The sequence below is a fragment of the Cupressus sempervirens genome, chromosome 10, assembly GCF_028749045.1.
Source record: "Cupressus sempervirens isolate cs-2001-9-10 chromosome 10, ASM2874904v1, whole genome shotgun sequence".
NCBI classification, from domain to species: Eukaryota; Viridiplantae; Streptophyta; class Pinopsida; order Cupressales; family Cupressaceae; genus Cupressus; species Cupressus sempervirens.
The window spans coordinates 58,357,417-58,385,371 of NC_143127.1; the positions used below are offsets into that span (position 1 = coordinate 58,357,417).

The 27,955-nt window shown below is 34.6% G+C and overlaps 1 protein-coding gene across 1 annotated transcript; it reads left to right on the forward strand.

The window, feature by feature from the left end:
- Nucleotides 1-17,455: 17,455 nt before the first annotated feature.
- Nucleotides 17,456-18,831, forward strand: LOC149532548 (uncharacterized). Its single transcript, XM_089806866.1, has one exon. It carries the CDS (start codon nt 17,571-17,573, stop codon nt 18,690-18,692), a length of 1,122 nt encoding a protein of 373 aa, XP_089662992.1. The 5' UTR covers nt 17,456-17,570; the 3' UTR covers nt 18,693-18,831.
- The last annotated feature ends 9,124 nt before the right edge of the window (nt 18,832-27,955 follow it).

Genomic DNA, 27,955 nt, shown 5'->3' on the forward strand with positions numbered 1-27,955 from the left:
AGGTTCAGTCATAAAAGGAGATTCTCAAATTAAAGGGAGTTAACAGACTTAATTTGAGTAAAATAAGGAGTTAACTGTTTTAATTTGAGTAGAAAAAAGAGTTAACTCATTTAACTCATTTTTTATCAATAATGAACTGGAAATTTCCCTTTTTGAACTAAAGAGAGATTTTGTTGAGATATTTAATTTCATAAAATGAGATATGCTCTCATAATTACTTTTTCTATTTAATTAAATAATCTTTAATTAATTAGAGACACTTTTATTTAATTAAATAACTTCATTTAATTAATTAGGAATGGCTTCCCATTTAATTAAATAACTTTGTTTAATTATTTAGAAGTAAGTACTCCATTTAATTAAATAATTTCTTTTAATTAATTAGAATTACCTTTCTCATTTAATTAAATAATTACATTTAATTAATTAAAATAGGCATATTTATTAAATTAAATAAATTTAATTCCATAGTACATTAGCCTTAGGATATAATTTAATTTAATTAAAGTATAAATACTTAATAATTAAATTAAATATTAATCAATAGGTTTAATGTGACTAATATGAGTAAATACTATAGGAATTGAATAATAAGTATGATGAATGTAGATTTAAGTTTTCTACATCTAACAATTAAGTCAAGTAGCGAATAGTTGAATGAGAATTGCCTATTAGAATAGGACTTTAAGATTGATCAGAAATAGACCAAAATTGGTTGAGATGGCAATGAGCCAATTTTGGGGTATTACATAGGGTACCCTAAAATTCAGCTGTAGGAAGCTTGATGTATGTTATGGTATGTACAAGGCCAAATACTGCACATGCAGTGGGAGTTGTTAGTAGGTATATAAGTCATCCTGGAATTTAACATTTTAATGCAATTAAATAGATTCTTAGATATTTGAGAAGAACATCTAGTAAGTGTTTACACTTTGGGGGCTCTACGACTACTTTATAGGGTTATTTTGACTTTGATTTGGCAGGCGATATTGATACTAGGGTGGACTACTATAAGTTATTTATTTACTATTGGTGGGGCAACAATGAGCTGGGTTTCTAGGTTATAGAAGGTTAATGCTTTATCCACTACAAAGTTAGAGTATGTTTCTGCTAGAGATTCAACCAAGGAGATGATGTAGCTTCAATTCTTCTTGGAAGAATTGGAACACCATCATAGGGATAATTATTTGTTTACAGATAGTTAGAGTGCCTTTCATCTTGCAAAGAATTCTAGTTTACATTTAAAGATAAAACACATATAGTTGTTGCACCATTTTATTCGATCAGTTTTGGATGATGGACAATTAAAGCTGGCTAAGATACATACATATAACAATCTAGTGGATATGTCTACAAAGGTAGTGACAAGGGAGAAGTTGAATTCCTCTTCAGTTTTAGTTGGTCTTCTAGACTGAATAGGAATAAAAGAACAAAAAAGTCCAGGGTGGTTTGATCTAGTGGGAACCCCATGTGGTAGCAGTATTGCTACAGGATCAATCTCCAAGTGGGAGATTTTTGTCTAGTGCAGAGTCTGATTAGTCCCCAAGTGGGAGATTGTTAGTTTGTTGTGACTGATCAGGAAAGTACTGTACACATACACCATAAATTATTTGGGATTTTTTTTGGGCTATTATTTGCCAGTGGCTAATATTAGCCAATTGGCTATTATTTATTTGCCAATTTATGGCCAACATGTTGTAACTAATTTTAACCCTAAAGCAACAAAAATACTTGTTTAAAAGGGATTAGGGTTAGGGATTGTTTCATAAGGTGTGATGCAAAAATTGGTTCTTGCAATGATATTGAGCTATAAGGGATTACATATGGTAATTAGGTTGTAATCATTGGATCATAATAATATTAGACTTGCTATTTGGTGGATGTAGCCCAGGGATTGGGTGAACCACATTAAATCTTGGTGTCTTGTGTTCTTTTCTATGTGACTTATTATGTTTTGATATTGTTTATATTTGCATGTAATTGTTATTTTTGTTTGTGGTAAATCCTAACACCGGGTAATTAGCTCCATACGTTGTGTGAATGCACTCTTGTCATGAAAAATCAAAATAGTAAAGACCTCAACCAGCTTGTCCCAAACATTGAACTCACTCCTTTTGGGTATGCAGAGATCATTGTCAATATTCCCTAAGACATCATCTAGTTTGTAGAGAAAAGGAGCCTTAAACATAGACATACAAAATTCCTTGAGAGCCATAAGGTCCCTATCCACATGCAGGATGGTAGCTATGAACATAACTACAATGTCAGAGTTATGTTTAGGCCTATCAGTGAGAACAAAAAATTCCTCACCTAGAATGATCTTTATGACATGATGGACTAGTGGGTCCTTAGATTTGACTATCTTGTTAATCCAAAGGATGGATATATCCCCCCAAAATTCCATTTCTTTGAGATCAAGTTTCATCCTGATTGACATGTCCATCCTAAAACTAAAGCATAAAAACACACAAAGACCACAAAAAATGTCTAACAACACACTAAACTTTAAGTAATGAGTTCGTAGAGAACCCTATACAATACTTAAATAGGCAAAACCTCATCGTGAAATGATACCTGCTCTTAGGGAGTTTGTGCCTGAAGTTCTAGAAAATCTTGACACAAGATTTCCTTAATTAATCCCTACATCAAAGCTACCTTTACCAAATGTGTTGTCCATCATCCAAGAGCTCACAGAAGATGGGGTGCATAAATCTAAAAAAGTAGAAATCTAAGGAGCGTGTGAAAGGATAACGACAAATTATGAATAGGAAGCTGCAAATTTCCATGATTAAGTGCTTCCTAACTTAAATGCCAAGAAGTCTGAATTGGTGATTATAATGTATTAATAGTGTTTATCCTAACTAGTCAATTCATCTGCATTAATCCTATCTAATAGATTTTAAGAATGTCATGCCCAAAAATTCTACGAGGCAAAAACAAAACTATTTTTTTTTTTGAATTGTAGGAACAGAAGGCAAAACTACATTAAGATGTTAAGGATGTGAACCCTTAATCTTCTGCACCCAATATGAGACACCCTGATATGCAAGTGAGATTCAATTTGTGTTATTGTAGTGCTAAAAGTTCTAAGGCTGTAATGAGAAGGTGCTTTATCAGATAATCATTTTATTTCTATTAATATTAGGATTACCTTTATTTTTAATATTTTCATTATTATTATAAATTTTTTTTTGAAAACATCTATACCTTCTAATTTAATATACATCTTTTATTTTTGTTGCTAACATTATTATTGTTTAATACTAAACTAAAATTATTACATTTACAAATAATGCCCGATTAATTATCAGGTAAAAACTACCATCTAATCCTATACTATCTTTACCAATAATCTAAATAATCTATATATATATATATATATATATATATATATATATATATATATATATATATATATATATATATATATATATATATATATATATATAATCCTTTTAAATTTAACTAATATACTATAATCAAGATATAATTAAACAACTATGATCATGATTATACAAATCCCTAAATTTGAATTATAATGAATCTAAACCGAAATATATACAAATCCCTTTTTATATTTTATTTTATTTTTATTTTAAAACAAATAAAATACACTAACCTTTACACTTAAAACAAAATAAATTACACAAATCCTAATTAAGAATTCCATTGGATTATTAAAACTTACTAAATCATTTTCAACACCTTTCTACCAACCTAATCCTCTAACCCCTATGTCTCTCTAGTCTAACATCTACCTCACCACACATTTAATTCCTAGTGGGCATAATACTTTCCATACCATGCATGGGACGCCGAGGAGGGTCTAGTTTGACTTCCTTGTCAGGCGTGAGCACTGGAATTAGTTTCCAATCAGTTTTAATTGAAAGGGAGTTGGTAGGGTCTAAACTATCTTGTGCTTTAATGCCTTTATTTAATCACAAAACAAATTCAAAACTCCACCCTCTAGTGCCTAGGAAGGAGAGTTCCACTTGGGATGGAGGCAAATTATTCCATAGCTCCTGATCCAAGGAGGAAATCAACATGGAGTTTTGGAGCTGCTTTTTTTTAATGATGTTTTTTATTAATGATGTTTGACTTTTAAATAGGACTTTCCCTTCCTTTTGTAATTCAATAGGTAGGGGGTGGGTAAGGATGTGACCCATCCCCTACTCACAATATAATGTATTTGTTTAAAAAAAACATGAAACCTGTTAGCAATTAAATGCCTTGGTTGCCTTCTTATGGAAGGGTATTATAATATATATTATTTGTTACTCCTTAAGGTTTCTATCATAAACATGATAGTGACTTATGCATATTATATTGCATTTGAAGAAATAAGGTTATTCTATATTGATTTTTAAAAATATTTTAATGACTATATCTTGGAAGAGATTTTTTTTTGTTTGCTCATACATTTACTAGAGGATTTTTATGCTTCTATAGGTCTCTTTTTTTTTAAGCTTAACTTCTTGCCTAGATCTTTTCATGTAATCTCTAAAGTTGTTTAGATTTGAGTTGATGACCATTTAACATTGCATCATGCATCATAATTTATATTCTATTTAGCAAATCTAATGTAAAAAAACAACTATCATATTACTAACAAAAGCTATTTGCAAGATACACCAACATGGGACTTAAATAAAATTCTTGATTCTAATTTCACGAACATCAAATATTCCATATGCATTATTGACATACAATTTCATAATTTAAACTATCTGCAAATCTATCAGCTATCATTTGCATGCTCTACAACTAAATGAGAAACATTACTGAACATCAATGTAATAAAATTATTTTTATGAAATCTTGAGGAGATAAGAATAACAAATGATAATATCCTATCCATTCTTCCAATGTATATCATAATACAAATTTCTTTTCTTTGACACATTCTAATTTCAAGTAATGATAAAGCAACATCAAAACAATGAAATTTTTCCTTCAAGTTCCTCTCAAAATTTGCTTTCAACACAATATCAAGCAAGCATTAGGGTGGTGAAATCATCATATCCAGATACACAAGGGAAGGACCTTTACAAGCAAGATAATTCACAATCTCTCTAATGGCATATGTATGAAAACAATAACATCATTTCTTCAATACAATAAGTTCACATAACAAAAATGCTATTGTCCTCCATTGCAATACAATAGAAATAGTGTTCTCTTCTTCTATGCAAAGGTAAGACTTCTCAACTTCCAAATGTCCAAGAATTCAAGCACATACTTGCAACCAAAAGACAAAATGAAGAGCTATGGAGGCTCACCTCCCAACCTAGGCCTCAAGGAGGCCACCCACCAAGCTTGGGGAAACAAAGCACAAATGGTTGCATGCTACACATTCAAACAAGATTATACACAATACATTACAAGACAACCCAACCCAAGGCTTACACAAAGATTCCACAATTGAATCAAGTTATAGGGTGAAGGTGGGCTCTCTCCATGAGGAGGAATTCCAAACTATGATTCAAAAATATGCACATATTCTCATTATCAACTTGCCCTTTCAAGGCTTACAATAACTTCCCTCTTCACACACCTCCTTATACCTCCCAAAATGCAAGTAAACAAGAAGTTCCATATTCCATTGAACACATAAAAATCATCTCCACACATGGGAGAGTTCCTCAACTACATGAGTGAGCCCAACTAACCCCTTCACCCAAGCATCTCTTCCCTCCCAAGGGTGAATGATGCTTCACACCCATTACACAACCACACAACATGAAACAAAACAAGATCCAAGAAAGATATCACATAAACTTCTCACATGAAACACTCAAAACAAAAATATCTTCTTTCACAAACCACATCTACAATACAAAAGAAGACCACCATGGATTATGGGTACCAACCTCACTCCAAGCAATGGCAATGAAAATTTATAGTAGAGCTCCTTATCCTCTTCCTCCAAACCCTAGTTGTCTCTAAAGATAGAGAGTGGACAAGTGAATTTCCAATTTGGCCATGCCTCTATATATCACTCTCATTTTCGGATCCAATAAAAAATGCATTCTTTTTTGGGTCTTCTAGGTCTTCTAGGCACCCTAGTGGTCATTATTAACCCCCTAACTTAAAGTATTAACATGGGTAGGGTTTATTTTTATCACAAATTCACCTTAGAGCTACTTTATGACCCTCATAAGGCTAGGTACGTTCAAATTCCAAATTTTCTATGGTGGTAACCTTGTCTTCTTTACTAATTTAAGGCAATAAGTCAAATTTCTCAATTACGATATTTAACTCGGGATAAGGTGGCCACATGATCCAACATCAAAGAACATGTCATTTTTACATAACGAGTACAAGTGTCAAGTGACACACACAAAATTCACTATACATTACACATGACATGTTCATAATCTACACATGAAACACATACTTTACACATACATCTCACATTTACAAAATAAACACTTCACAACAAGATTTATGAATCTTTTAAAGATTCACCTTGGTAGAGTCATATTAACATGTGTTTATACCTTGTTTCCCCATTATGTTTCCATGGTTCCTTTCCTACACACTAAACTCAAGCATTAGTAGTCCAATGAAAAGCCACATATAAAATACATATGAAAGTAAAAGTACATGATAACTTTGTTATTCTACAATTTGCATATAACACATTTCATAATCAACTCTCTATTTCTATCATTTACATATAATCATTTAATCATTAGCCTTCAAGAACTATACTTTACTAACTTCCTTAACACGATCACATTAAGCATTAGAATCGCATTAAAACTCATTTCTAACATGATAATAAAGTACTGAATAAATATCCATTAATTCATCCACTATGTCAATTACATCCTAATGCATACCATAATGAAAGATCACAAGGTAAATATCATCGGATGAGTAGCAAAATTTATTGTCCATCAAGTATCAAAAAATATATATGCCAAGATATCCAGTCCTAAGTAACAAAATGGAAATACAATATCTATGCTATGATGGGTTGGGGTGAGGCCTCACATCCTCCCCCCCTAGGCATGAACTTCCTCTTGGAGTTCATAAAAAAGATAGGGGTACTATGCTCTCATCTATGTTGCATCCTCCCATGACGTCGTGACCTCATCATAACACTATCACTAGACTCTAACTTGGTACAACTCTCTGCCCCAAAGTGAGAGGGTCCGTCGAGCTAATATACAAATAGGCTCCAAGGCTATCTGTTCGTCTGACTCCACCTATAATGCATCCCAATCTATGAGGTGAGACTCATCATAAATATACTTCCTCAATACAGAAACATCAAATACATCATGGATACATGACAGGCTAGGTGGTAGGGCTAGACGATAGGTGACTAGTCCTATCTGCTCCAAAATCTTGAAGGGTCCAACAAAATGAGGTGCTAACTTAGAGCCCTTCCCATAACAGATTGGACTCTAATGTGGTCGCACTCTTAGGAATACTCTATCACCCGCCATATACTCTCTATCTGCCCTCTTGGCATCTACATACTTCTTATATCTATCTTGGGCCTCTCTTAGTTGTTGCCTAATCTATGTCACTTGTTGTTCCATGTCTTTGACCAACTGTGGTCCAATGGATACTCTATCCTTCATCCTATCCCAACTCAAGGGTGTCTTGCAAGTTCTACCATACAAGGCTTGGTAAGGTGGCATACCAATGGAGGAATGATGCCCATTATTGTAGGCAAACTCGGCAAGATGCAAGTATTCCTCCCACTTAGCCTGGTTATCCATCACATACATCTACAACATATGCTCCAAAATCTGATTAACCCTCTCTATCTGCCCATCTATCTGAGGATGATAAGTGGTGTTGAAGTTGAGTTTAGTGCCTAATGCTATCTATAATTCCCTCCAAAAGGATGATGTAAACAAGGAATCTCTATTTGAGATGATCTTATGAGGAATGCCATGAAGTCTGACAATGTCTTGCAAGAACATTTGTACAATTGCAAGGGCAGTGAAGCTAGTCTAAACTAGTGAAAAATAGGCAACTTTGGTCAAGGTGTCAACCGTCACCATGATGGCATCGTGGCGACGAGAAGACATCAGAAGATCAACAATGAAATCCATGGAAATAGTGTCCCACTTCCACTTCGGTATCTCATGGGGCTGCAAGAGTCCACCTGGATGTCCATGTTCTAATTCAAATTTCAAATTTCCTCTGGCGGTAACCTTTTCCTCTTTACTAATTTAAGGCAATAAGTCAAAATTTTCAATTAAGGTATTTAACTTAGGATAAGGTGGCCACATGATCCAACATCAAAAAACATGTTATTTTCACATAACGAGTACAAGTGTCAAGTGACACGCACAAAATTCACTATACATTACACATGACACATTTAGAATCTACACATGAAACACTTACTTCACACATGCATCTCACATTTACAAAATAAAAACTTCACAATGAGGTTTACGAATCTTTTAAAGATTCACCTTGGTAGAGTCATATTAACATATGTTTATACCTTGTTTCCCCATTATATTTCCATGGTTCCTTTCTTACACACTAAACTCAGGCATCAGTAGTCAAATGAAAAGCCACATATAAAATACATATGAAATTAAAAGTACATGATAACTTTGTTATTCTAAAATTTGCATATAACACATTTCATAATCAACTCTCTATTTCTATCATTTACATATAATCATTTAATCATTAGCCTTCAAGAACTATACTTTACTAACTTCCTTGACAAGATCACATTAAGCATTAGAATCACATTAAAACTCATTTCTAACATGATAATGGAGTATTGAATAAATATCCATTAATTCATGCACTATGTCAATTATGTCCTGATGCATACCATAATGAAAGATCACAAGGTAAATATCATCAAATGAGTGACAAATTTAATATCCATCAAGTATCAAAAAATATATATGCTGAGATATCCAGTCCTAAGTAACAAAATGGAAATACAATATCTATGCTATGATGGGTCGGGGTGAGGCCTCACAAAGAACTGAGTGAGATTGCACAAGTTCAGTTAAGGCACAGGTGGTGAATCTATAAAATTATAAATCGTGTAATTTTGCATATTAGCACCTGAGTTTGTTAAATGATTTACTATATTATTGCCTTCCCTATATATGTATGTCTATGTGTACACACACACACACACACACACATTGAAATCTAGTCTCTTCAAATTTGTCTACCATGTTTAAGACTATTTCAAGTTTTGAGTTTAGACAATAATTTGGAGTACCTCTTTTTTTATACAAAATTAATAATGATTTTTGAATCTCCTTCTATTATTAGTTTGGTAATTCCTAATTCTAAGGTAAGTCTATGCTCTTTTGAGAGTGCTTCCAATTCAGGTAGGTTATTAGTTAATCTCCCTAGTGCTTTAGCCCATTTAAGGATCCACTTGTGTGAGACGGTGATGTAGCAACCTAGGCTAGCAATCCTTGGATTGCCCCTAAACACACCATCAAAATTTACCTTAACCTAGCCTGTTGGTGGGGGAAGCCATTCACACTTCTCTTGGGCTAGTTTGCTAGTTTTGGTATAAACCTTGGTGGGGTTGATTGGATTTTTCCAATTCCTTTTCATAAGTGCATCCCATTTTGAGAACACTCCTTCTTCCTTGATGTCATTTCTTAGGTAATTATTCATAACTTTTGTGATACTAGATTCTACTTTGTTTAGGAAAGAGTTAAGCTACATATCCTCATTATTGAAGGTTCTCTTATTTCTTTCCTTCCAGATCTCCCATAAGAGAATATATGGTGAGGCTTTCTAGAAGTTGTTATATATTTTAGATTGTCCATCTTTTGGCCAACCTGTCATGTGTTCCTAGAGGTTGGATTGGGGAGCAAAGCACTAATTAAGTTTCTTGGAAAGCCAGTTCCAACATGATTTAGCAAAGCTACATTGATAGAGAAGATGATCTACCATCTTTGAAGCATTTTTCTAGAGGAGGCATCTTGAGGGTCCTTCAAAACCCATTTTGGTGAACTGATCTGCTGTGAGGATTTTGTTTTGGTATGTTTCCCACAAGAATATTCCTGCTTTGGGAAGGCATGTGAGATCCCAGCAGAGAGCAAGAGGGATTTCTATTTGTTTCCATCTTTGTGAATTTATGATCAGCTCATAACCTAGCTTAACCTTGTATGTTCCTTCCTTCGAGGCCCCCCATATTAACTTATTGCAATGATCTATGTGTTTGACCGATCTTTGATCAATATACTATTTAACTATATTTTTTCTTGATTCGTAAGTTTAGTATTTTCCACTATCTTCCACTTCCATATTTCTGTTTGATTAATAATTTCTCTGTATTTGTAGTCTTTAACAAACTTTCTCCGCTGATTAATCAATTTAAGTTTAATGATCTTAGGGAGAGTGTCAAAGCTGAGCTTGAGAACTCCTTCCCAAGAATCTTCCTAGAATAATGCTTCTTCCCCTCTACTAGTATCCCATGTTAAGAAATCATTGATAAGAGGTCTACATCGTGACATGAAGTTCCAAGTGTTTGATCCTTGCGGTGGATTGATTATGGGAAAAAGAAATGTGGGGTTGTTGGTGTTGAGATATTTATTATATACATTTTTTGCCCATTTATCATCCTTATTTGTGTACATTCTCCATATTATTTTGGCTCTAAAAGCTTCATTCTACCAACTACAATTTTTCATTCCTAAGCCTCCTAGATTCTTAGGTTTACATATATTGTCCCATTTGATTAATGCTTGTTTTTTCTTTTCTTCTATCCCTTTCCACAAAAAATCTATAAATTTCTTATCTATTTTATTCTTAACACCATTCAGAAGTGGGAGACATGAAATTTGGTATCAAGGAATTGCTGATAATAGAGATTCGATCTTGGTTACCTGTCCAATTTTAGTGAGCCCTTTACTTTTCTAGTTATTAGTTTTCTTATCAAGTTTTTCTAAAATAGACTCCCAGGTTTTCCCATTCCGAGATCCTTTATCTATCGATATTCCTAAATATTTGCAAGGGAAGTTGCCTTTCTTATATCCCATTGTATAGGAAATGCTATTTTATGTACTTGTTTTAGTGTTTAAGAAGAAAATTTCAGATTTGTCCTTATTTACCTTTTGTCCTGAGGCTCTCATATATGTAGCTATGATTTCATTATACTTTCTAGCTTCATCTAGGGTACTAACCCCTGTTGTTATTGTATCATCAACGAATTGTTGGTGTGTTACATTGTTGACCTCTTCTATAATGGATATTCCTGAAATCTCATTTTCTATTTGGGCCTTTTTTTTTTATGGCCCTTACAAAGGATTTTGCCATAATGATGAATAGAAAAGGTGAAATGGGGTCCCCTTGTCCTATTCGTCTAGATGAACTGAAGAATCCCTCTGGGGTTCCTTTGATTAAAATATAAAATTTTGGTGTTGATATGTAGTTACTGATTAGATTAATCATTGCAAAGAGAAACCAAAGGCTTCTAATGTTTTGCATAGGAATCTCCAGTCTACTTTATCATAGGCTTTCTATATGTCTAGCTTCATGAGCATGAAAGCCGATTTACGGGTTTGAACTAAGTGTATTAATTCTTCAATGATAATAATTCTGTCCAAAATGGATCTATTAGGGATAAATCTAGATTTCTCCTCACTAATTAATTTTGGAAGTACTAGCTTAATCCTATATTTTAAAGTTTTGGATAGAATTTTGCAGATGGTATTACATAAAGTGATAGGGAAGAAGTCTCCAAGTTCCAAATGTTTAGATTTCTTGGGATAAGTGTAATAAAAGTGTTATTAATCTCTGACAATAGCAAGCCTGAGTTTCTAGTTGATTCTATGGTAGCATATAAGTCCTCTCCTAATACATGCTAGAATTTTTGATAAAAGAATGCTTGAAAGCTGTTAGGTCCGGGGGACTTATCATGATTCATACTGAATAATGCATTTTTTATTACTTATTTTCTAAATTCTTTGTTTAACATCTTATTGTCCTCTTTAGTAATCAGTTTTGGTATTGATTCTAACGATACCTTTTGAGCTATGAGATTTGAGTGTTCATAGTTGTTTAAAATGTCTGTGTAGTAATTTACAAATTTTTCCGCTATTTGTGATGGTTCTTCAATTATAGTTCCTATATTATTCTTGCATTCCAGTATTTTGTTGACAATTCTATTACCTAATGTACTATAATGGAAGAATTTTGTGTTATGATCTCCTTCTTGAAGCCATGTTTCTCAAGATTTTTGTCTCCAAAATATTTCTTATTATTAAGAATGTCTTCATGTTTATGTGTTATTACTTTTTATTTTTCAAATTTATCATTATCCATTCCTTGTTGGATGACATCTTTATTTAGATTTTCTAATTCTTCTTCTATTTATAATTTTTCTTTAAATATATTTTTGAAGTGTTTATTGTTCCATTTTAGGATATATTGTTTAAGAATTTAAAGTTTGGAGAGAAAACATAACATTTTAGATCCTTCTGCTTCTATTTCCAACCACCATTTTTTAATGTTTTCCATGAAATTTTCATCTTTGAACCACATTTTTCACATTTGAATGGATTTCTATTTGGTTTATTGGGTTTAGAGATTTCAAGACTCACAAGAAAGTGATTAGAGCCGACATAGGATAGAATTGAAAATTGAATTGCAAAGTTGAAGGTCTGAATGTTTCCTTTAAATATAAATCTATCTAGTCTTTCAGTTATTTGACAAAAAGTGTTTTCTCCTGTTAAACCAAGTGAATTGACTATTCGTAGAGGGGATGCCTATGCGATTATCTTGTTGAATCCATTCTTTGAAAACCACCATAGTTTGTGTTATTTATTGTGAGCCTCCTCTTTTTTCTTTTAAGTCTAAAATGACATTGAAATCTCCTCCTACCCATATATTCTCTTCTTAATTGTGGTTGATGAAGTTACTGATTTCATTCCATAGCAATTTTTTCTTTGTCATTTACACTGGCCCATAAAAATTTATGATTATGAATTGAATGTCCACTTTATGGATTTTGACTCTTCCCCCAATCCAATTTTTGTTTATTGACATATCTTCCACTTCTATCTTCCGCGGATCCCAAATCAAACCTATTCCCCCTAAGGCTCCCTCTGATTCTTTGAGTAGAGTCTTCCAGGAGTTAAGTTTTTTATTTAGTTTTTTGCCTCTTGTTTGTTCAATTTGGTTTCTTGTATCAATATTAGTTCTAAATTCAATAAGGTGAGATTATGCTTTACTAAGCACTTCTTGTTAGGGGTATTTAGTCCCCTAACATTCCACATTGTTATCTTTATTATTCATAGGGAAGGGTCTTCCTCTTCTCGCCTTTCAATGTGTCCTGTATTTTTCTCTAATTTTCTGCTTTCCCAATTTTTTCCCTTAACTCTGCTAGTGATTTTTTCCTTTTTTTTTTCTTGGTCCCCACATCTTGGTTCAGAGATCCCATCTATAGTTTGGGCTATCCCTAGTTTTCCTTTATTTATTTTTACTTGTAAACTTGCATGTTCACCCATTTCTTCCTTGTTTTCTAGCTCTTCCATTCTAACTTCTTCTCGTAATCCTTCATGAATAACTCTCACCTCTTCTTCCATTGTTGATTCTTCCTCAGTCATTTTCGTATTCCCATTTTCTATTTTAGAATTTTGTCCTTTTAATTGATCCAATACTTTGAATTCTTCCCAAAATTCATTTGTAAATATATCTGAGTTTTTTGTATTTCCAAAGTTGTCCATCCACACCTCGTTTAGCAAGGTTGCTACTTCTCCAGGTACCTTATTAAGTCTCTTTTGCTAAATGTTTACTGAAACACTTTCTGACTTAGTAGTTATTGTGCCTAGCAGCAAAGAGAACTTAGAGCTTGATGCGACTAGTGTAGTTAGAAGATTTTTCCATGTTGTTGAAAATATGTTCCATCCATTCTTCAGAGTCTTCCATAATTTTATTTTTTTCTTGTTGTGATTACTGAGTTTCTCTTTTATATATTTTTCGCTTGTCTGCAATGTGTTTATCCTTTTTGATTCTTTGATCTCGTGTTCACTATTAATTTTCTAATCTATGGATGTTTTTCCTTCCATAGTGTATGGTTTCTTATTTACCACCAAAGTGGGGGCTCTGATGATTGGACTTTTGAATGTCTCATTCTTCTTGATGTGTATTAACTAATCTTTGCTAGTTTCCATGACAATTTCGTTACTTGTTTCTTTCTTTTGGTTCCCGTTCATTGTTCTTTCTTGGAGTATGCACAAAGGCTATCAATTATTTTGAGATAAATGGTTGTTACAGTTTACTCATTCCTTTGTTTTATCCCCTTTTAATTTTTTTCCTTTTTCCAAATCTTCCCTATTAACTTCTTGATGAAGTGTGTGTGCCTATTCCCAGATTTTTGTCCGGTCCACAATATCATTGTGAGTCAAGATGAAATCATTTATAAGCTGATTGTATATTCGTAGGTTCTCTCTTATGTCATCAATTGATATGTTATGTTTTGCACACTTATCACAAATCTGAATCTTTTTGAAATCTTCCTCGTGCTTATGGCCTATAAGCCTTAATCTCATCTCCAAATTTGGATCCATAACTTCAGCTCTACTGTCAACATTGTCTTTAATTCCTTTTCCTTGGTTCCGTGTGTTAAGAGTGTTTGTGGAAAGCTCTAATTTCCTGATTTTTTTCACTATCTTGAATTTCTCCTTCTTCTATGTGCTCACTATCTAAATCTTGAATGATCATACTTTGTATTCTGGATTCCTTTCTAATGCATTGGCCCAAATGATCAACTTCCATGTGATGGCTTTGAGAACTTTCTTAGCATTTGCTGCACTCTACTTGTTGATTAATTTGTAAAGATTTGTAGTTCTTTATATGGATTTCAATTCAAGATTTGATGGATATGTTGATGATGAATTATTGACTAGCTATATGTCTCTGATTGGTCCTTCATATTCTTCATATTGTAAGTTATAAATAGATCTGTTTGTTATAATTTTAAAGCTTCCCTTTACTTCATTTTTTGAATTTAACTTAACTAGTATTTTTCTTCTACTATAGTTTTTTTGTCCACCTCTATTCCTATGAGATTTCCTAGATTCAATCCTATTCTACTTAGAGTTTGAGAATCTAATATTTCTATTGGAATGTTTTTAATGATTAAACATTTCAGAAATTTGAACTGCTCAATTGATTCCTTAGTAATATTAGGTAACCATTTGATACAATTAAGCAAAAAGCCTTTAAAAATACATAGTGCAATAGACAAAATTTCTCTTCTAATTACTTCAGACTTACAATGGATGTAAATTAATCTGTCAGAAAGAGGAAATATACTTACCTATTCCAGATTGAACGATTAAAACCAGTCCACTAGACTTTCTCCTATGTCTCCTAGGGTATCCAAAAATGCATATAACCATTTCAATTGGCTTTCATGCCATTTTACTAATAGGGTTTCATTATGAGTATTAATTGTGGATTTTCAATTCTAGTTTGTTTGCACTATAAGTTTGATGGCTTGGGTTAAGGTGGGTTAGGGGAAAAAAATTTCTATGTGGGGGACAAATATGACTTAGGGGATGTATGTGGGGGTTTAAGCTGGTTTGAGGTTACCACGCCATTGGGTTTTTGACAAAAACTGGTGTTCTGGTGGAAATTAGGTGATGCTATCCTTGTAGCAAACTTCTGATATGGAGGAGGCAGTTTAGGGTTTCCTATGGCTGTGCTATTGGCAACTGAAATAACTATTGGTTTTAAGTGTTCCGAATTAGGCTTCCCATTAGATCTATTTCCTAGATAATTTTCCTGATCTTTGGATAAGAATGAGGAAAACCTAGTTTGTACATGGTTCTTATTACCTTGATTAACCTAGGTTGGATTCTTTGGACCAGATCCGCTTTTCCTTAGCTGTATTTGTGTCCTATTTCTACCAGCTCTGTTCCAATGCTTCTGTCAAAATTTTTCTCTATTTGAGATCTTCGAGTTTCGACTCTTGTCTAGCCTACGCTTCTTATTTTTCACCGTTTTCCATCCAATGTTCTGTTCTCTAGTTGTATTGGTAGTGGATTCTCTTGAATTTTGCCTTAAAATTTCCTTGCTCCTTTCCTCATGCAGTTTAAGAAATGTGGAAAATCTGTTGGTGTTCTCTTTTGGGACTGGTTTGAATGGTTTTATTTCTGGCCGATAATCAACGATTTGGGTGTTTCGTAATACATCAAGACAATTTGCGGTGTGAATTGAAAATTGGGGTTTAGAAGACAAATGATTAATTTCTACTTGTTTGCAATATCTAATTTTTTAAGTAAAGCCATTTTTAATATTTTTTTTAATATGAGGAGTTACTATTTTTTAATATATATTTCTCAAATTAATATAATTTTTCATAATAGATTTTTTAATGAAGATTTAATTTTTATTTTATTTTATTCATATATATTTAAGTCGATAAAATTTAAATTAGTTTAGTTCTTAGTTTTTAAATTTGTTTTTTGCAGAAGCCAAGATTCATTATTATTATGTGTTGTGATTAATTCTTATTATTTATTGAGCTTGTGTAGAGTCAAATCGAAGACCTCTTGAATAAAAGGCTCACAATTTACCTTTGTGTTGTAGGCTCTTACCTCTATTTTAGTTTTTTTTTGCTCTTTATTGTATAATTCTATTTTTTTCATATTATTTTCCTATATATATATTTTTTTTTATTAAAAAATTATAATAAAATTTTACTTAAATTAAAGACTAATTTTAATTTAATTAAATTTATGCACTTCAAATTATAGTTTTAAAAACATTTTTCAACACTATCGATTGGTGATTGGAAGCACAAAAGCTTACTATTGCTATTTTTAAGTGTTTTTAAAGTGTGTTAACTTTCAATAAGATGAAGAAAAAAGAGTGATGAGAAGTCACTTAGTAGTTCTTTATAAAAAAAAATTAAAAATTTAATTGTATGAAATAAAAAAGTTGGAAGAAGGTGGAGATCAAAAATCCCACAAAATAAAGTCATTTCGCTATTGACATAAATATAACTAGTACAGATATCTTAAATAAATCTATTTAAAGAAATGCAGATAGATATCCACTACAAAATAATTATAATTTATATTACTACATTTAAAATTATTTATATTTCTTTTATCTCCATTTATTTAGTTTTTTACTAATTTAAGCTTTTAATTTTAATTTCTTAAAAAATAGATGATTTATATTTGCAAATATTATTTTAAACAGATATTTTATATTCTATTTATTAAATTATTTTTAAAAGTATATTTTATTTATAATAAGATTTAAACTTTTGACATGTAGATAGTTGTGAAATTTAACCTAGAAGAATGAAAGTTAACATTAACACATTCACACCGTCCCACTCCCCCAATGCCTATCAGCATTAAATATAAATATTAATATTAAAACAATAATAACTAGAAAATGAGAACAATGCTTATTAAAAATAAAATAAAACATATATATAACCTCAGTCCTCGGAAATTGCACCGTATCTCATAAATCTTTTGTAGTTTACTTTTCTATGTTAGCTCCTGTTTTAAGAGTAGGGAGGAGGAGTCGATTCAAAATCAATAACATACAAAACTTTGGAAGCATTGGTGCTGAAAACAATGGAGGCAAAATTTATTCGTGGATTGGAAGCAGAGAGAATGCAGTGGGGCCTGTCTGAAATGCCTCGGCATTTAAAGAATTATATATTTGCAAAGCTTCCAATGCATTCAGCCGTCGTCTCTCGTCTTGTTTGCAAAGAATGGAATTCTATTTTGTCCTCTGGGAGTTTGGTGTCCTCATTGTCTAAATCTAATCCATGGCTCCTTCTCTGTGCTACAGACTATTGTATGGCTTATTGCTTTTTCACAAACAAATGGATGAAGTTATCTCTCTCTTTCCTCCCAACTCCTGTTGCAAAGAATTTTAGTGTTTACAGGTATTCAAGTGCAGAGCTAGGGCTTCTTTTACTAAAAAACCCAGATTTCAAGTTCTGTGTTTGCAATCCGCTTACGAAAGGTTATCTGCAGATAGGAAGTGTTGTGAAAGGGGCGGTGATCGGGATTGTACAAGGAGAAAGCCGCGATGAGCCCTATTTAATAACCAGGTTGGGGTCTGTTTATGATTCTCAATATTTCTCCATACGAGTATATAGTTTTTTTCAAGATTCGTGGAAGATGAAGTTTGAGTATGGAGTGAGAGAGGATTTTGAAATATATCCACTTACAATGGTTGCATGCAATGGCGTTCTTTTCTTTGGGGCACAAGAGTCCATAACTATTGTGGGGTACAACACTCGAGGTGCTTCCGTTCTACCTGTGAGAATTGATACATTACCCCGCCACATTCTTGAAAATGATAATGTGTATAAGATATTCATGGGCGCATATGGGCTGTCAGTTCTACTGGTGGTAATGATGAAGGGTTCGTCAAAGGGTATGATTATATTGCAGTTTTTTCAGGATGACGAAGATCCGTTGTTTTGGAGGTGGAGAGAGTTTGCAACGTCTGTACCTCGCTGTTATGAGATAAGTGCTGATGATAACTTTGTTGTTGTGGGAGATTATTTGAGTTTTATCAGGCGAAATGGCAAAGTTCTAGGAGGAATAGCATATAATTTAAAGGAAGAATTTTGGCAATTTCTTACTTCATGTACGGATATAAAGTTTTTCGGGATTATGTCATTTCATCCTAAACCTTTGGCGAAAACGTGGCAGTCAAGCCTCTGCTTCAATTTTAATTAATGTTGTTTGATGTATTTTTCAAATGGCATAAGATTTTTAATTGAAAGAAACGGATGGATTACTGTAATGATAAAACACATTGAATATATACGTTTGTATGTTTTTGAAAAAATCTATAAACTGCATCTGAGCTGCTATATATGTATTAGTCTATGATAAAGTTTACAATCTGGATACTTGATCTTTTGTCTTTGATCTATAAACTGCATTGCTATTATTGTATTAAATTATTAATACATGATGACTTCTTAAAACGAGTAGGTAAGACAAACAGTTACAGCATGTCAGCACAAAAAATAATGTGAAGAGATATTCAAGCAAAAACTAACAATTATAAAAGCTAGATGATTAGGTCTTCGGGGGAAGGCTGCTCCTCTTCATACTGTTCCTTCGCCACCAGATGCATAAGACATTCATCCACTCGGGTGGGTTTAATCTTGGTAGTTTTCTACAGAAGGAAGCATCCTTCAGCCATTGATTGACGGTGTTGGAACAAGGTGGATGGGCTTGAAGCTGGCCAAAAATGTGAACCAAATCACCGTTTCTCCATTATGGAGAGAACAGGGGATGTCAAAATTATTTGGGAATACCCACTTCTAAATGAGTAGCGGCTACCGCCTTCTTTAAATCCCCAAGGAACTATCTTTACCATTTCATGTGCCAGTACCAACACAACGGTCTCCGACTCACCCAGGTCCAGCAATAAGGCAACAAATCTCAACAATATATTTGGGTTAATGCAGTAACACTTTCTCACAGTCATGAGTTTCTTCCTTAGCACCATCTTGTTAGTTTTAACCATTAAGCCATCGGAAGTTGGAAACACCACTTTGAGGTACTGATGACTGATGAGACAGGGAAAGTCATAACCATAGTTACACCAGCCTGGGGGATGGGGGGACAACTTTCCGGTATAGGGGGATAGAGGGGCCTCAATTTGGGGACGATAGGGGGATGGCGATGGGGAACGGGAGGGGGTGACAGGGTTTATATTGTATATACTATACATATGATACTTAAAATGCTAATTATGAAAAGATGTGTAACAATATAAGACATAAATATGAAGTATAAGTTCATCAAGACCGCTATTGCTAGTTTAGTTTTAGACTTCTAGTATTTACATTACATTGAATATTAAAAAATGAACAATGAAAGAGATCTAAGTTCTAAGTTATAACTTCTATCAAATAACTTAGATTAAAATAATCAAAGATTGAAGATTCAAATGGCATCAAAGTATGAGTATCATTATCTCATCAATCATTCAATGACATCATAAACTTAATTTCATTAAATAGCAACAACCATGATATGATCACAATGTTCAATGTTCAATGTTTCAAACTTCAAATGACAAATATAATATCATAATAACCAAGTCTCAAGTACAAACTACAAAAATCAAAAGACCAAATGTCAAGTACTAAAGACCCAAGGGCCGCCAAAATGCAGTAGAGGCTGCTTAGAGGCCTCTAATCATCCATGTCAACCTGAGGCTCAGGCTCAACAAGCTCATCCTCCGAATCTCGGCCTCTTCAAAGGTAAGAGCCGTGAGAGGAATACCAATCAAGCCCGCATCAGAAGTATTTGCATCCCCATCAACCTGTGAGGGCTCATCTGGCTCTACATCCCATCATGTTGCAAGGCTCTCCTTGTACACACATGTTTTGCGATCTTTAATACGCAAGGCACAATGTACAACCATTAGCTTCTCTGTTTTCTCAAAGGTAAGTCCATTCCTCTTAAGAGAGTGGATGAAGCTATAAGTAGACCAGTTCCTCTTAGAAGCTGAAGAACACCTAAGATAACATCATAACAATCAAATGACTAGTATGAGAATCAGAAAATTGAAATTGGAATTCATGACTAAAAAGCTAAAGTAAAAGTGAAATTGGAATTTGAAAGTGAAATGTAAAGGTGTTAAAGTAGGAGAACATGAAACCTGAGATAGGAGACGGATGGCTAGTGTGGTAATTGTTGATTTGGGTCCATGACAATTCCACCACCAAATAGGATCCTCTTGTACCATTGTTTTATGTCAGCCTTTGCTCTAGCTGGATAGCCCCTAAGAGTAGCACATTTGGTCCACTCTAGGCAAACCTTCCTTGCTGTCTCAATGTCATACATCCTATCAATGCACTTGAAGAATCCTTCCTTCACCTTAATTTCAAATTTTAAAATTATTAAATTAACAAATTAAATATTTGTATTTTAAAATTAGTAAATTAACAAATTAAATATTCGTAAGTGCAAGTGTGCTAAATTCGAAATTGATAATAGATTACCTCATCACTAGTCAATGGTGTAACTCTCCCAGGCCTAGGCACATACCATTTCGGATTGAATGCATAAGCAGCCATATGTAAGGGATTGTTGAGGCTGTCACATCTATGCTGAATAATAGGCCAAATGTGCTCAGTGTAAAATGCTAAACTCGGGTCCCTCTCTCGCACAATTGCCCTCATCTAGCCAAGCATAGCATCAATGCACTCGTACACCTCTCCAAGAGTAGCTGCATCCGCATCCCCATATTTGATGACCCATCCCACCTATTCCACTCATCATCATAACCATGAGTTGCAATGGTTCCTGCAACTCAATCATTCTCTCCAAAAAAATGAAGTAGGGTACGTATCGGGTCTCAACTGGTTTCATGAACTCCTTCCTTGAGAAGCTCTTGAAAAGGGCATGTGATGTGTGGTGATTGCAGATAAACATTTGCACATCTCTAGCATCGCTCACTACTCTCTTAATCTAGGGAATCTTCCCCATGTCTTTTAGTGCATTGTTCATGGCATGCACACAACATGGAGTCCTATGTCTGTAAGTTGTTTCAACGAGTCTCCCTGTAGCTCTACACATAGGTGCCCCATCTATCACTACTTGGACCATATTTTGTGGCCCAACCTCCTCAATAGCATCCCAAAGTATATGAAACTGAAAATCAGCATCCTTTCGATGCCCTGAACAATCAATAGCCTTGAGGAAAAAATTGCCCCTTTGTGCATGTAATGATTGATGAGTGGACAGTTCCTAATGTCCATCCACCCATCCATGATGATGTTGCAATCATACTCCTCCCAAACAGGCCTCAAGTTCTCCTTCTCTAAAGCAATCTTGGTGTACTCTTTATCCAAGATTGTAGTCCGCAATTTGTGCTCACTTGGTGCCACAAATGATGGTCCTCCTCCCCTTGCCACCAGCTGCATCATCTCCTTATAATAAGGAGATCGGGTCACATAAAGAGGTATGCCATTGGAAAAAAGAAATCTACCAATGCCCTCCCCTATCTCATCTCTCAAGCAAGCATTAAATAAATCAGCAATGGGGTTACTTTCAGATGACTCCTTTCTTTTCCCCTTGTTGGACTGTGCTTTAGGCATAGCACTAGATGAAGAAGAAGGACCCGAGGTTGCCCCTGCAAATGATGTAGCTGTATGTCTTTGTTGTGGTCTACCCCTAGGACTAGGAGTAGAATAACGTGGCTGCCTCTGCTCATAAGCTTGCTGAAGGCTCTGAACTTGTTGCCTACCACTTAAGGTGGTAGGTACCTCAACTCCCAAGTCATCTGGAACACCTCAAAGATTGGTAAACTCAATTCTGTATTTTTTGATTTTGTCAAAAACTTGCATGGACCCACACCTTTTCCTGTCCAACAGAGGAAATCTGCATTCACTCTAGTGATGCTCCCAAACCATTTAGTCTTACAAATGCTACATTTCCACTTCCTTGTACCACCATCTATAAATCTCCGTACAATTATTCTTGTTGCAAATAGTCTGAGAGGAGATTTAGGGTCAGAACTACCCCTAGCCCACTTTGCCAAAAGAGTGGAGGGGGAATCTGTAGCTGGGGACCAGGTGGACAATTATCTGTTGATTCTAAATCAGTTTCTTCATTCTCTTCATCATGCCCAGCCTCAGGGTTATAATATACTTGGCTGCTATCACTATGAGAATGGGCCTCTAAATGCATCTCATCATCACTGTGATTTGACACACTTGAGTCATGACTGTGGGAGCTCATTTTGACACTGTATTTCACAAAATAAAAAATTATAAAATAAATACATGCTTTCAGCCTATACCCTTCTTCAAAATCATAATTTTTTGAAGTAAAATTAAAGCAACAAAAATTTGGAAATGAAACAAGAAACATGTACTAAAATCTAGAAATGAAACTCAACTAAGAACTAAAAGCTACAAACTAGAAACAAAAAACAATGACCTTGACTTGCACAATAGAAAAAATTAAAAGCCAAGAAAAACCCTACCTTTTGCTTGACAAATCTCTCGAACAAGCTGAAAAATCTTGCATCTCCTTTTTTTCTTGCTCCTTCTTACTCCTCTTTGCTTTCCACACACTCTCTTCACTCAAATAATCGCCCTACTATGAGCTCTTCACTCTTCTTCTTCCTGCTGTTGCAAAAATTAGAAAACCATGAAATGAATAAAAATGAGAAAACATAGAGATTTAATGAGGCTTTCAACTTCTAAATGGGCCCCACATACCCTAGGGTTAGCAACAACAAAAAACAAAATATAAAATCCTTTTAAAAGTTTTTTTTTTTGCATTTTTCAAAGTGTCATAAAGGGGGATGGCTGGCTGTCCTCTACTTGGTCGAGGGACGTGTCCCCATCCCCATGTTCCCAAATGGGGATGCGGGGACATCCCCCTCCCGGCAGCGAGTTGGTGGCGCCGCTGGAGACGCGGGAACACTGTCCCACTGTCCTAGGTGCGTCCCCATCTCGGTGTCGTGCCCAACGACAATGGTGATGTGTCCCCGTGTTACTATGGTCATAACATTTGGCTTACAGGACTCACAAACCAAATCAGGGTGCGCAAACTTTTTGATGCCACGACACTTTTGGCACAGGTCATTTATAATCGAATTCGCCTGCATTTTTCATGTGCAGAGCAAGCTAGGCATACTTGACAGAGTGAGAATTAATGAAAACCATTGCTGAAGCATGCTGTTATATTGAGGCTGTACATGCTTTATACAGATTTTAAAACCTTTTTCATGTAGTGAGATTGCTATGATGGAAGATTTACAAATACAGGAGTTGATTTGTAGGGCAACTTCCTCTTCCACGTGGCTATTCTGGGCAACCACTGCTCTGAAAATGGATATGCCAACCTGAGGCAAGATAGGGATTGATTTGAATGTGTCTTGAAAGGAGTGTACACCCTCCCATGGGTGGTGTAATCTAGATATTTTGTAGCCCTCACTATCATTAAGGACTGCCTTTGCACAAGTACTGTGCCAGCTTTACCTGCCACCTCAATGAGGCCTTGTCAGAAGACTACACTCCATCAGTAGCTATATCTGATAGAACATCGGCCTCCGCATTAGCTTCTTGATACATGTGTTGGTGATAGTATTAGGTATTCCCTCTAGGATTTTAATGCTTTGTAAAGTAGGGCTTGGAGCCACCAACTAGGAGTAGATTTTTGTCAAATTGCATTGATAACTATCAAGGTGTCCCCACCTATTTCCATATTAGATAGATACCTTACTTGGCTGAGTTTTAGTTGACACACGAGAGCCTGGAGTTTGGCTTCATTATTAGTTTCATTCTCCAGAGTGAGAGAGGATTTGAAGAGAGTTTGCCCTTGTGAATTGCACAAGATACTGATAACTCCTGAACAGTATGTATTGTCACCGGAGGATTAAAATTCAGTTTTATGTCATCTAGTTTGGGAAGGTTGCCAGGTTACCAGAGAATGCTGAAGTTGGGAATCAACTCCTACTGCTCCACTTATGGGGTGGAAAAAAGTGTCAAACCAATCTCCAGCGAATGAGATTAAAGTTTAAACTTGGTAGAAGACATGAAAAATCCTCTATTCTCAAAACTTGAATATTGATAGCCATCTTCCATCGTCTTGAGCTTGACCATTCTTAGTTTATCCTTTTTCCTTTTCTTTTAACACAATGCATAGTTTTACAACAAAAACTAGTAATAAATACAAAATAATGGAAGGGAATGCAAACATGGGGAAGATATTGTATGCCTTCATTGTATGGTGGTATTGCCCTGTTCAGTCTGCACAGAGATTCAATTGGAAACACAGTTAAAGCAAATGATATATAATAAATATAAATAATGCACTTTTGCATTGTGATATTGAACATAGGGTGGGTTATCTAAAGGGCCTGTTGCTTGTAATGGCCTTTTCAGCACTGCAAGGTATATTAATTTATTTTACTAAATGCAAAAGATATTGTAAATTAGTAACTAATGGAAGGAATTGTATTTAGGGACAAGAATACTGCATACCTGTATTGTACCATAGATTGCAACAAGTTCAGACATAATTTACTCATTTAAGATGTAACGAATAAAGACTAAGGAATCTTTGAAATTTGGAATTGAATGTTGAACAATAGTAGTTTACAAGACCCATTGTGTTGCAAATTGCTCTCACGTTTCATCTCATTTGACTGGTCTTTCATTGAATGGTATATTACCATCGATCACTTATCCATGTCTATGCCTTGCTGAGTCTCATGTATAGGGTTGAACTCAGTACAATACAATCTGTTGGCATGAAAAAGCTTTAGATTTATAGGAACAACTTGATCAACGATTTCCATGCCCTAGGGGATGATCTACCACAAGAACATTGCTAAGTTGTATTGCTACTTCACCAATGGCAACTCATATATGCTTTTTCTATGAGAATATTTGCTACTCTTGTGTATCTTAATTAATGGTAATAGAATTTTGAACTCTTCAATGAATAGCTTAATCATTATAAAAATTTGAACCCTTCTGTGAATAGCTTAATCTTAATGTATATTAAACTCTTCACGACCACAGTTTACAATGAATCCAGTTACAATTTGGGCCTCAAGCCCAAATGTGTTCAACTCAGTCATGGAAAGCCTTCATGAAATTGCATGTATTAAAAATAATGTAGCTCACAGTATTTCGATGATCATATTTTCAGTTGAGTCTAAAATTAGACCTGAACCCCTACTTTTCATCAGCTGAGTTCTAGTGCCTATCCACAATTTGCTTGTCAATTCATATTGCCAAACACTTTTAGGCCGTTTTTCATGTGTGCGTTGGTAATTTCATTGATGTTTGAGGATATTGATGTATGACATTACATTGTGATTTGATATATATCACAAGTCATTAGATAGTGTGTGATATCTTGTATCAGTGTATGAGATGATGTTTATGTACTTTGACTATTATCTCACACACAACGACTTGTGCAGTGGATGTGGAGTCTTTAAATATTTGGATATTGTTTCAGTTGTATTTGGTTCCTCATATGTGATGATATTCTTGATCATTCATTTACATTATGTGGAGTTTTATATTATGGTTGTAATTAGTGGATTTATTATTGTACGTGCTTCTACGTTATGGAACCCTTGTGAGTTGAAATCTATGTTTGGAGGTTTATACATGTGCATGTGTTATCTTATGTTACATTGCTTCAGTATCATTGATACATTATTGTTTAGAAATTCATAAGGAAAAAAATATTTTGTAAGATTGGTAGCATGTTTTAGGTTATTTTCTCTTGGGTTCCCTAGCGGGGCGTTACACTTGATGTCAGAGCACTGGCTCTACACTAGGTACTTTGGGATTATTGTATGCCCACTAGATGTCTTCAGAGCACTGGCTCTACACTAGGTACTTTGGGATTATTGTATGCCCACTAGATGTCTAAACAGTTAAACTTGAAAACACAACTTAGACATTTAAAACTTCTGTATTTCAGACATTGTTTTATGACTATGCATGATGGTTTTAAAAAAATTTCTCACTGGTTTTGATATATTGTTTTGCATCCTTTTCTTCCTATTGGAAGAATGCCTTCTGAGACTAGATATAGGTCGTGGTAGAAGATGTGGAAGGGTTAGGCAACCCAGCCCTTCTGCGGGTCATATGAATAAGAGTGTGCATGTGGAAAACAAGGAAGAGCGTGGTGTGGAGCAGGAAGCTGAGTTAGAAGAGCCTTCTACTAGACAAGTAATACAGGCCCTTCTAGACGATTGACCTAAGTGTAATAGGGGTGGACAAGATTAAGATTAGACCCATTATTTTGATAGTTAGGAGAGACAAAGGGACAGTGGTACCAAAACGATGGACATTGCAGCACATCCAAGAACCTCTATGGCAAATCAGATTAGAGGCCTCATCAGGACACAACCTATTCCTTTTGATGATCTTGGTATTGGTTTCGAGGCAGAGCCATGGCTCACTGCATTGGATTGATGTTATGATATGTAGTAGTTTGATGCCGACATCAAGGTGAGGTGTGCAATTGTGCACCTTGAAAGTTTTGCAGGTACGTGGTGGAAAATTGAGGAGCAAAAAACACGAGCTTAGCATGGAGGACTAGAGATGTTTCTCGAGAACTTTCAGAAATGGTTTTTATCTGATCAATGGCAACAACAATGCGTAGATGATTTTCACTGGTCTTTGTCCTCAATTAATTCTTCAATTGCATTTAACCGATCCTTCAATTCTATATTCTTCATAAAGAAAGATACACCAGGCTCTCCTTTAGCCATCTTAGTATGTAGAAGTTGATGTCTCAAAGCTAGAGCTCTGCTAGTGTTGTTGAATTCATACAAGTTCTTCAGTTTCAAACATTTCTTTAGTAGAATTCAACTTTGATATGATAGGTATCAGATGATTCTTAACAGAAGCAATCAAAACTTTATTGCCATGATGTTGTTCTTCCTCCATTGAGCTTTTTTAGTGTCATCTGTTGGCTTAGCTACATTAGTAGACACATATACAGAAAGTCATTTTCTTCAAGAGCAACAAGGACCCTAAATTGCCATGAAGTAAAATTGGATGCACCATCCAGCCTGGCTTCGAGTCCATTCACCATTCTTGGAAGCTGAAAGCAAACAACTGAAATTAGAGCAAAGAATAATTCAAAGCTCAAAATTTTGGTTCTGGATCATTTCCTTAGATCCGCTCTGATATCATGCTAAACTTAAAGAACCAGAATAACATAGCAGATCACAGATAAATTAAGAACACAAATACACCAGAGATTACCATAGATTGCAGTGTTAAGACTGCAAACAAGTTCAGACATAATTTAAGCATTTATGATGTAATGAATAAAGACGAAGGAATCTTTGAAATTTGGAATTGAATGTTGAACAATAGTAGTTTACAAGACCCATTTTGTTGCAAATTGCTCTCACGTTTCGTCTCATTTGACCGGTCTTTCATTGAATGGTATATTGCCATTGATCACTTATCCATGTCTATGCC